The sequence below is a fragment of the Echinops telfairi genome, unplaced genomic scaffold (genome assembly GCF_000313985.2).
Source record: "Echinops telfairi isolate 266 unplaced genomic scaffold, ASM31398v2 ScPeMD7_3533;HRSCAF=4204_0, whole genome shotgun sequence".
Classification (NCBI taxonomy): domain Eukaryota; kingdom Metazoa; phylum Chordata; class Mammalia; order Afrosoricida; family Tenrecidae; genus Echinops; species Echinops telfairi.
Window position 1 is genome coordinate 86,997,156 of NW_022107431.1, and position 12,207 is coordinate 87,009,362.

At 35.4% G+C, this 12,207-nt stretch overlaps 1 protein-coding gene across 2 annotated transcripts in view; it reads left to right on the plus strand.

The window, feature by feature from the left end:
- The window catches only part of RNGTT (RNA guanylyltransferase and 5'-phosphatase), a 279,701-nt gene that overhangs the window by 211,214 nt on the left and 56,280 nt on the right, over positions 1–12,207 (plus strand). For both annotated transcript variants that reach the window (XM_045294543.1, XM_004696250.4), the window contains exon 14: positions 3,552–3,618. In XM_045294543.1, the coding sequence (XP_045150478.1) occupies positions 3,552–3,618 (67 nt within the window). The remainder of the gene's footprint in view (positions 1–3,551; positions 3,619–12,207) is intronic.

The window sequence follows — 12,207 nt, forward strand, 5'->3', positions numbered from 1 at the left end:
CCAGTCTGTGCTATGATTAACTTGAACTCTAGTGATCTGAAGGATTTTTCCCAACTGGTCTTGGGAAGTAGATTGCTAACTCTTTGTCTCTGGTCATTCGCCACTGAAACCTGTTCACTATCTAAGCAACACTGAAGTCTCCACTGACAGAAGAACGGTGGCACTATCTGAAGTGCGTTGTGAGGAGTAATCTGCTTTAGATCTCATGCATAACTCAACTGCCGTCAAGTCAGTGCTGACTCATACTGACCCAGTAGGACAGAGTAGAACTGTGAGTTTCCCAGAGCTCTTTACAGGAGTAGAAAGCCCCATCTTTCTCCTGGGAGCGGCTGGTGGTTTAGAACTTCTAATCTGCAGGTTTAGAGCTTGCAGATCGCACCCCAAAGTGTATTACCACTGCACTACCAGGGTATTCTACCACTGAACATTGTATCAGTGCCCCCTTTAATCTTACTATTGTTGTTCGGTGCCATTGTTAGGTGCCATGCTGACTCCATGTATAGAGTATAATGACCCTATTGGGTTTCATGTGAAGTTGCTGGGTGGGTTCCAACCACCAACCTTTCAGCTAGCAGCCAAGTGCTTAACCACTGTGCCACTGGGGCTCTTTTTAACCGTACTACTCATTGCCACCAAGTCGATTCTGACTCACAATGACCCTGTAGGGCAGATTTCCACTAAGGAGTTTTATAGCTTTTGTGGGTTAGACGCGCTGACCTTGGATTTAACAGCCCAACACTTAACCCACTAAGGTTCTAATCTTACTATCTAACCTATCATTGCCATCTTGTTGATTCCAACTCATAGTGGCCTTTGATAGGGTTTTGAAGATGAAAGATCTTGAACAGTCTCATCTTTTCCCCCTAGAGCTGTTGGTGAGTTTGATGGTGAGTTGTGGTTAACAGCCCAATCCTTATCCTACAGGACCGCTGTGTTAGACAGGGTTCTCTAGAGAGAGAAAACCAAATTGCTGATAATTTAATATATTTATTTATAAAGATAATTACATATATAACAAGAAATTAACTGTTAAATCACATACAGATAAATATATAATACAAGAAATAAACAGCTAAATTATAAAGCACTACAAATGGCTCAATGCAACTCACTCCCATGAGAGAGAGTTGTGAGAGACTAGCAGTCCTTCAAGTCTGGTCTGCTGCCAGATCTTCTTCTATTTTAGAGAGAGTTAGGTTATCTCAGCACAGCAGCCAATCACAAGGCAGGTCACCAACTGCCAGCCAGGTCACCAACCGCCAGTCCCCAGCTCCAGAGATGTCTTAAAGGGACCTCAACTTACAGCGACACAGTCCACAGGCTAGGCGTCCCACAGGTAGTGTAGCCTTTAAATTGAGGCACAGAACAAGCAAGGCAGCCGCACACTGGTACGATGATCAAAGAGCGAGAGACAAGAAAGGCGAGACTCACCAAGCCATTTATCTCTCCGCCCTTCAGTTAATCCCACTTGTGTTTTTCGGCCAGGCTGGCACAATAAACTATCTCAATCCACCAAGGCTCCTTCTAATCGTATGAAAACCAAACCAAGCGTCATCAAGTCAATTCCAATGTATATCAACCCTACATAGGGGTTCTGAAGCTGTCAATCTTTATAGGAGCAGATAGCCTTATCTTTCTCCCCAAGAGCGGCTGATGGGTTTGAACTGTAGACCTTTCAGAATCTCTTATGTGACAGCAGCACCACCCAGGCGCCTTTCTAATTTTACCAACAAAGGAAAAATTCAAATTCATTGCCATTGAGTTGATTTCAACCAATCTTATTAGAAGGTGTCAAATGGAAAGTAATCACACAATCACTTTACAACTGCCAATTGGCGACAATGATTATAAGATACCGTGGCGGGACAGAGGCATTCTCATTTCTGAGTTGCTAAACTATGAAGAAATGCCTATCCTGCAATTATTAAAAGAAAGTTTTGAAGACAGTAAGTTTAAAAGAGACAGTTAAAATAATCTTATGCCCTATTTTTTATGATTACATCAGTAATGTACACTGAAGATTTTCCATTTAATTGAATTTATGATTCTTTACTTTCTGTATATTCTCTGGTTTATGCAATTGATTTAGAGTTGTCGAGAGAGATCAGAATACTGCTACCTGGCTTGAACTAACTAGATTCTGAAGAGAAGTATCTTGGCCTATTGGCAAGAAGTATAGGCATTTTGTTCTCTTAATTCTTTGTATACAATAGCGTTAAAACTAGAGTTGTGCCCATTTATTCACGATGTCCATTAAGAAAGTGGACCATTTGATAACCATTTTATTGATGGTTATGGTAAAAGATATTTTTATATTTAGATTTATTAGAACCAAGACTATTCACCATAATTATGTCCTTTCAGTACAGAGCACCACTACTAATTTGCACAAGTGCAATTCTAATGATGGCGTTCAATCAGAATATTTCAGTGTACTAAAAAATGGTGACTCTTGTAGTAATGGGACTCAGAAGGGAGAGATAAAACAGAAAAAGTAACCTTTACAAACTTTATATTTTATCCATCTATATGACTTTTTATTTCCATGTGCATTTATTGTGTTTATAGATAAATCTTTAAAAAATATAACTCCATAGTGCTTACAGAATAAAGTGTATGGCCTTTGAGGACCTTCATGTTCAATTCCAAACTTCATTTAGATTTTTATCACCCATTAGATTATATTATTATCTAATAATAATTATATTATTCTCTTTTACTGTAGCCATACTTGTGTACTCTTTGTGTCAAATCCTCTGCATTCTCAAACCTTTATTTAAAACTTTATGTTTACCTTATTTAACTTTTAAGGCTAAACCTAGATTCCAACTATTGCAACTTTTACAGAGCCTTCCATAGCAAATACGTCTCACTCTACCACTTTCCCATTAATAAAAACCACTATTATCGTTCTTATCAGAGGCTGTCTTTGTGGTAAAAATTACTTTTATATTACATTCACATGTTAGATTTGGGGCTAAATTATTTAGGTTTGTTGCCGTGCATATTATAAACATAAAATAAAATTTTTTGAATTGAATCTTTATTGATTTTCTATATATATATGTATATATATAATTATGAAAGATAACAGAATTCACAGTTTTTGAAGCCTCTTTTAAGGTGTTCTGCATTAAGTTTTTATTCTTATTAAGTGCTTTTTTTTAACCTAATGTTTTCTGAAACATAAATATTTCTTTGTTACCATCTCATAATGCAAAAGATAAAAATAATTACATAGATACATAATTTTTCACACTATGCATTCTTTATATGGATACCCTGGATGGTGCAGTTGGGTAAGGTGCTAATTGAAAGGTTTAAAGTGAAGATCTTCTCAAAGGTGTCTTGAAGAACGGCTTAGAAATCTACTTTTGAAAATCAGCCAGTGAAAATTCTATAAATCACTGTTGTTCATCATGGGTCACCACACAGCCGAATCTACTCCATAGCATCCAGTTTTTTTATCATTATGCAAATTTTTATATTTATACCATTTACTTTTACGAAAGAAAATGTTATAAATGATATTTCTCTCTCTCTCTCTGCAGGTTACTCCCTCAGAATGTTGGCCTTCTCTATGTTGGAGGTTATGAAAGACCCTTTGCACAAATCAAGGTATGATTGATTATTCATTCCCAGTTTGATTTTCATATATATATACTTTAGCTGTTCAGAACCCACCAAAGACTTGCAAATACCATCAACATAGCAAAACAGATAGGAATATTGTGACTATGACTCATTCATTTGTTTTTTGCATTTCTCCTTATGATGTCATTCAAATTTTCAAAGAAATTACCATTTTCTGGACTATACTTAAGTTTACTCTGATCAAAGCAATTCAGTGATTATAAGAGTACAATGGAGAGCTTCACATATTAATCTTTCATATCACTTTCACTATTAAAATGCTTAATGACTTTATGGAGATATAATTGACATATAATAAACTGTACATTAAAAAATAAACTGTACATTTGAAGTCTATTATTTTATAAATTTTGACACACACCCAGGAAACCTTTAACATGCTCGAGATAATGACCATGTCCACCTTACACAAAAGTGTTCTTGTTCTTTGAAATCCCTCCTTCCTGTCCTTCTTTGCCCTTTAAAATTCCTAAGCAACCACTGATCTTTGTTTCATAGTTTTATAGGCTAGTTTTCATTTTATAGAATTTTATATAAATTGACTCATACAATGCATACTTTTTCTCTTTTGCTGCCTGTACCTCAGCGTGATTTTAAGATTCACTGATGTTGCCCTTATCAGTAATTTATTCTTTTTTTATTGCTGAGTAGTACTACATTGAATGGCTGTATTACAATTGTTTCACCCATTTTTTTTCATCTGTTGATGGATATTTGGGTTCTATTTGATTTTGCACCATGACAAATAAAAGTACTATGGACATATTGTGTACAAATCTTCGTTTGAATATATATTTTCATTTCTCTCTTAAAGGAATAGTTGATTCATATGGTAGTTGTATGTTGAACTCTTTAAGACACTGCCAAATTTTAAATATTTTGAAATGTAGTTGTTCCATATAATATTCCTGCAGGTAGTGTATGAGAGTGTCCGTTCTTAGCCATCTTCTTAAACATTAAACATGGCCAGTCTCGTAAATGCTAGCCCGTCCTAGGAGGTTTGTACTGGTATTTCTTTATGGTTTTGTTTTGGATTTTACTAGTGATTAATAACGTTGAACATCTCTTTATGTGTTTCTTTGATATCTGTATATATCAGTTGATGAAATGAACTCAAACCTGCCCCTCCTGTATTATTTGTTTGTGTTCTTATTATTGAGTTTAGAGTTCTTTATATATATTCTTTATGTATTCTGGTTGATGCTGATGATCTTTTTGTTGTTGGTATTATTTGTTGTCAGTTGGCTATCAAATTTACTCCAACTAATACTAACTTTATGTAGGTACATTAAAAAAAACAACTCCAGACTCACTGCCATCAAGTCAGTGCTGCCCATAGTAACTCCCTGCGACTGTAACAGTTTATAGGAGTAGAAAGCCCAGTGTTTCTCCCAAGGAACTGTTGGTGGTTTTGAATTGCTGACAGTGCTATCACAGCCAATCATGTAACCACTCCAGCACCAGGGCCCCCTATGTATGTACATATAAGTCCTTTATTAGATATGTGCTTTGCCAATATTTTCTCCCAGCTATGACTTGTCTATTCATTTGCTAAATGGTGTTTCTAATATTGAGGAAATTTAATTTATTCATTTTTTATTTTGTGGCTTATTCTTATGCTCTTATATTTAAGAACTAATACATCCATTATCCAAAATCACATATATTTTTCTATGTTTTATGGGTTTAGGGCCTACATTTAGGTTTATCATACTTTTGAGTTAACTTGATAGGGTTCAGGGTATGGATATATTTTTCTATTGCACATGAATAGCCACTTATTTTAAAGCTATTTGTTGAAAGACCATTCTCTTCCCCAATGAAAATGTCTTTACATCTTTGTTAAAAATCAGTTGACCATGTATTTTCAAAGGGGCTTAAAAATTTGTGGAAAATATATTATCTTTTAATTCCACTTTTCTACTAACGTCTTGAAGGCGGTATGTGAGTCTGTTTCTGAACTTCTTGCTCTGTTCTGTTGCCCTATGTGTCTGTTCTTTGACCAGTAAGCTGTGTGTCTGCCCTTGGTTGTTCTAGCGTTAGAATAAGCCTAGACATTAGATGGTATCAAGCTTTCATCCTTTTTTCTTTTAAAAGTTATTTTAGTTGATCTGTATTCTTTTAATTTCTATATGAATTTTAGAATTGGCTTATCAATGTCTTTAAAAATGCCTACTGGGGTTGTGATCAGGATTACATAGAATCTGTAGGTCAGTTTGAAGAGAATAAACAACTTTTAACATATGAATCTTTTTTAAAAAAGTTTTATGTTGTATTACAGTTTAAAATTTTCAGTTTATGATTATTGCTAGTACATAAAACTAAAAATTACTTTTTAATGTGTTGAGTCCTGCAGTATTATGAAATCAATTATTATTTCTAGTAACATTTTTTGAACGTCATAGGATTTTTTCCATAAATGATGTGGTACAAAAGTACCTAGGAATATCCTAAGTAAGTGACCTTTTAAGCCTTGGTTCTGTGGAATTAGCCCTTGGAATATTTAGTATGGTTGGTCGGGCGGGGTGACCAGTCCAGAAAAGACTTTCCTGGGAGGTTGATACCAACTAACCTTCCCCTAAAAAAAAAGAAAGAAAATGAGAGATAAATGGGGGGTGCGGGGAGGGAGTAGGTGGCTAGTGTTAAATGAAGGAGAAGTGGGAGAAGGACAAGGATGTCATTGACCTCTGCCCTCTGGGAATTAGCACTATGCTGATGGTTTAGCACTATGCTGATGGTCATCTGCAAAGCTATCATAAGGATCATGTTGCCTACTAATAAAGGCAGCTTTTCTTTTCTTTTTCTGGTCTGGATCCCTTTGATTGGTTCTTTTCTTCCTTCACACTGATTAAAACCTATAGTTCAGAGTTGACTGGAAATGTTGAGAAACAGACACCCTTACCTTCTTCCTAGTCTTAGGAAGAAAACATTGAGAATCTTACCTCAAACATTTGTTTTATAAATTCATTGGTTCCCAATAGACTTTCTTCTGAAAAAGGAAAGAAGATTATTAACGTTCAAGGAAGTTAATAAAAATTGTTTTAAGATCACCCTTTTTCTTTGTTTCTACACATTTCCTTTGTTTTCTGACAGGACTGTATAACTTATTTTGGAGTGCTTTTTATTAGGGGGAGGATTGTTTTCCTGATTTCTCATCATATTTGATCATTATGTTTTGGCTCTATTAGTTATTTTTATTTTTTTCCTATTATTTCAAAGAGAATGAATTTGAACTCCTTGTCTCCTGCACACGTGACATATATTTTTATGCTTTTAAAACAGCTATTTTTAAAAGTAAACTGAGCCTCAACAGAACACACTAGATATTTAAAAATCATGACTTTTCATCACAATATTTGTATTTTAAATGGAAAGTTTCCTCAATTGCCATAGCAACTCCTTTTTACATACCTCCATTAATTTAACTAAAATGAAAACATCTTCAAAAGCCCATCCATTATTAGGATCTTAGGCTATGAACCTTGAACATATCAGAATTCTCTGGTTCTTTAAGTAATAAGAATTTGTGTTTATTTTGTTTTTGTTCTTACCCCTCATCTGTTATATCCCTGGACCACAGTGAGTGGAGTTGACAGAGGTTCTCTTCATAAACCACCTTCACCATCCCATTTACTGAATTCAGCAGCTAAGCCAGGAACCCTAAAACATTTCAAACAGGAACATTTCTGAGAGCCCAGGTTTTTTTCCTCTGTTCAGTGGTTGGGAAAATCCTGTTTCTCCCTATTAGAATTGAAATAACTAAAAAGTGAGAGGCTTATGTGACAGATATTTAGGGAAGGATAGTGTGTGTGTGTGTGTGTGTGTGTGTGTGTGTGTGTGTGTACATATTTCATGGTGACTCAGAAGTACAGTGTTTTATATATATATATATACATACACACACATACATATATATGTATATATATGTATATTTCTTCTATCACTCATGTGATTCATTACCATACCATTTCCCCTATTTGAACTGTATACTGTCTTTCCCAATACATTTGGTGACAGAAGTCAATCCTTCCTTAGCCCTTTGGAACTGGATAACCAACTCAAAAGAAAAGAGCCTATTGTTTTATAGCATTTCCTCCTCCCCCTTCCCCACTTTTGGAACTGTGGGAATAGATTCTCTCATGTACTGCAAAAGGATATCTTATCCCTATAATTCATTGAAATTAAAAAATTATATATTAGGGCTCTTGTAAAAATCCTTTAGAGTCTAACCTGATCAATTGAATAATAACAAATAACAAGAACAAATATAATTTAAATGTTTAAGATTATGTTAGAAATTAGAGAATTTTATTTCCCAACTGACACATAGCATGAATTTATTAAATACCAATATTTTTATGTTTATTTTTCTTCCTTTATAGTAGAATGTAATAATAATGTTTTTTAAAGCCCAATTGTTATATCTAGCTGTTAAAAGATGGATACTGCTTTCCTTAAAATCATACTAGTTGTTGGTTGTTTTTAATCCATCAGTCAGGATATGAAAGTGCTTACTTGAAACCATTCTATAAAATAATTCTTTCATGAACATTATATTTCCTAAAGGCGAGCTATGTGATGTTAGAACCTCTGTACATTAAAAAGATGATTTATAATTGCATTTCTTTTAAAAAAACAACACTATTTTATAAAGATCAGAAATAGAAAAAGAAAACAAACACACAAAAAAAAGCATAATAGATATTTGAACAAATATTGAACAAGTTCAGAAATTTTGTATAACATACCAATAATATCTTTACTGTTAATATATAACATGAGTGATTCCAACTACCTTATATACTCGTGCATAAGCCGTGTTTTTCAGCACAGTTTTAATGTAGTTGTGGTAAAAATTAGGTGCCTGTGGCTGATTCTCAGGTCAGCTTATACTTGAGTTATACAGTATTCTTATACGCAGATATAAAAATTTGCTGACGATTATCCAATAACAGTTGCAGCAGTACATTAATGGGGCTTTCAGGCCTGATTCAGAAGAGGATATGGAACACAAGTTTTGATCTCAGATCTGGCTGAAAGCAAAAATATCACAAAAGTATTTGCTTGTGCTTTATTGACTATCCTAAGGCATTTGACTGTGTAAACCATAACAAACTATGCATAGTCTTGAGAAGAGTGGGAACCCCATAACACTGTATTATGCTCATGTGGAACCTATACTTAGATCAAGAGGCAATTGTATCAATAGAACGAGGGGCATACTGCATGGTTTAAAATCAGGAAAAGTTACAAAATCAGGGTTACATCCTATCCATACTTAATCTCTATGCTGAGTAATCAGAGAAACTGGATTTTATAAAAAATAATGCGTCATCAAGCTTTAAGAAAGGCTTATTAACAACTTGTGATACGCAGATGATACAACCTTGCTTGCTGAAATTGAGGAGGACTTTGAAATACTTGATAATGAAGATCAAGGGTTGCAGCCTCCAGTGTGGATTACAAGTCAATGTAAAGAAATCCAAAATCCTCACAACTGGACCAGTAGGCAACATTATGATAGAGAAAAGATTGGAATTGTCAAGGATTTCATTTTGCTTGGCTCCACTATCAATGCTCGTGTAAGCAGCAGGCAGGACCTAAAATGATGCATTGCATTGAGTAAGTCTGCTGCACAAGACCTCTTTAAAGTGTTGAAAAGCAAGAGTGTTACTTGAAGACTGAGGTGTGTATGATCCAAGCCATGGTACTTTCATTCACTTCTTGTGCATGTGAACGTGGGACATTGAATAAGGAAGATCAAAGAAGGATAGTTTTATTTGGTTTATGGTGTTGGCCATGGATATGGAGAGTATCATGGACTGCTAAAGAATTAACAGATCTGTCTTTGAAGAAATAACAGCTAAAATGCTCCTTAGAGGAGAAGATGGTGAGACCTTCTCCCATCCTTTAGACATGTTATCAGGAGAGACCAAACCCTGCAGAAAGGATGTCATGCTTGGTAAGGTAGTGAGGCAGCAGAAAAAGAGGAAGATCTTTGACTAGCTGGATCAATACAGTGGCTCCATCAATGGGCTCAGAACCCTTGTGAAGATGGCCCAGGACCAGGCAGTGTTTCATTCTGTTGTACACAGGGTCAATATCAGTTGGAACTGACTTGATGGCACCTAACAACAAAATATCAGTGACCTAAAGAAAGACATAAGTATGTACAAACATAGAGTTTTACCACAGTCTTAGACCAGCACAACCTCATACTAATTTCTGTATTAGGAGAAGTTAATTTTGACTTACATTTTATGACCTCTAACATTTTCTAAAAGACATGGCATAAGCTCTTAAAAAAATAAATAAACCCAACCCTTCTACCCAAGGCAAATCACTCTTTCAACAGATCATGACCTCTTTGAGAATCTTCAGGAAACTAAGGACCCAATTTAGTTTCCTGATAGCAGGAGCTCAAGTAAGAAGAGAATGCTTTGAAAATGATGATGGTAGCATATGTGCAAATGTGCTTGACACACTGGATGAATGTATGGATTGTGGTAAGAGATGTAAGAGCCCCCAATAAAAGTATTTAAAAAAAAAAAGAAATATTATTGAAGAAACCAAGTTGTGTTGGTTGGTTGCTTGCTTGCTTGCTTTCACCCGTTAAGCATTTTGTAGTCCATAGTACATTCCATCTTTGTGGGAAGCTAAATTAATTTAAAATTGTTGTAAATTATTACTATATGAGTATTATCTAGATTTATATGAAATGTAATTGTGACTACATTATTTTGAGAACATTTAAAATACAGTCATCAATATATATATATATTTCTTTCTTTTTTTTTTCATTAAGAAAGGCATTTTCTAGCTGGAAATTCCAATGACTTTCAATCACTCTTAAAGTAGACACTGTATAGAAAAATATTCAACTAATCTAGCATTTTCTTTAACACTAGACTAGTGTAGAAAGACGAGTTCTTATTAAATGTGGTTTGCGGTCAAACAGAATAAGCAACTCCTTTTTGTAATTTTAAAAAGTTCTCAAGAAAATAAATGATATAATGCAATTCTTTGCCTATTCATTTCAGCTGTGTGCTAACATTAAGTCTGATAGCTGTATTTACCATGAACACACAAACATCACATATATGTGTTTATATATTCTTTACAAAAATAATTTCTCTACATCCATGTAGATAGGCACAGTTTTGAAAAATAAATTATAATATTTTGTTATATAATTTGATGTTTTAAGTCTTAGCCAGTGAAAGCAGTTATCTACTGGAAAGTTTGCTTAATATAAAATATTGATGAGTTGAAGGAAGCTGAAGCTTTGAGGAACAAATATTGTAAAATAATATTTAAATTTAACGTATCCCTAATGTATGAAATATTTTTCCCCATGTTCTGAAATGTTGCATCCATATTGATCTCTTTGGAAACTTCAGGTTTTTCTTAATATTTGAAAACACTCTAACATAAAAAAGAAAAGGGGATAATTTATTTAAGATTAAAAGCACAGTTCTGTGTTTAAACGAAAAAATATTAGCAACGCTTTGAGCGATTTCCACATGCCAGGCATTTTTCTAATGCTCAAACATATGACGTGTATATGCTTTGAGCTTTCCAGTGTTACAGATCAGAAAGACACAGAAGGTGATGTAACATACTGAAGATTATGCTGCTAAGAATTGTAATCACTACTGAAATGCGTTATAGCAGTTCACTGTATGCTATCTTCTGTGTGTGTGTATGTGTGTGTGTGTTTTAATCATTTTATTGGGGGCTCATGCAATTCCCATCACAATCCATACATACGTCCTTTATGTCAAGCACATATGTACATTTGTTGCCATCATCATTCTCAAAACACTTGCCTTCCACCTGAGCCCTTAATATGGGCTGCTCATTTTCCCCCTCCGTCCCCACTACCCCCTCCCTCATGAACCCTTCATAATTCACAAATTATTATTATTTTGTCATATGTTACACTGATGACTCCCCTGCCCTTTCTCTGCTGTCCTGCCCCCAGGGAGGAGGCTATACGTAGATTCTTGTAGTCGGTTCCCCCTTTCTACCCCACATTCCTTCCACCCTCCAGACATCGCTACTCTCACCACTGGTTCTGAAGGAGTCATCTGTCCTGGATTCCCTGTGTTTCCAGTTGCTATCTGTACCAATGTATATCCTCTGGTCTAGCCAGATTTATAAGGTAGAATTGGGATCATGATAGTCAGGGGGAGGAAGCATTTAAGAGCTAGAGGAAAGTTATGTTTCATTGTTGCTACCCTGCACCCTGACTGGCTCATCTCCTCCCTACAACCCTTCAGTAAGGGGATGTCCAGTTGCCTACTGAGATAGTTTATTGTGCCAGCCTGGCTGATAAACGCAGGTGGGATTGACTGAGGGGCGGAGAGATGGATGGCTTGATGAGCCTTGTCTTTCTTGTCTCTCGCTCTGTGATCATTGGACCAGTGTGCAGCTGCCTTGCTTGTTCTGTGCCTCAATTTAAAGGCTACACTGCCTGTGGGATGCCTATCCTGTGGACTATGTTGCTGTAAGTTGAGGTCCCTTTAAGACTTCTGTGGAGCTGGGGACTGG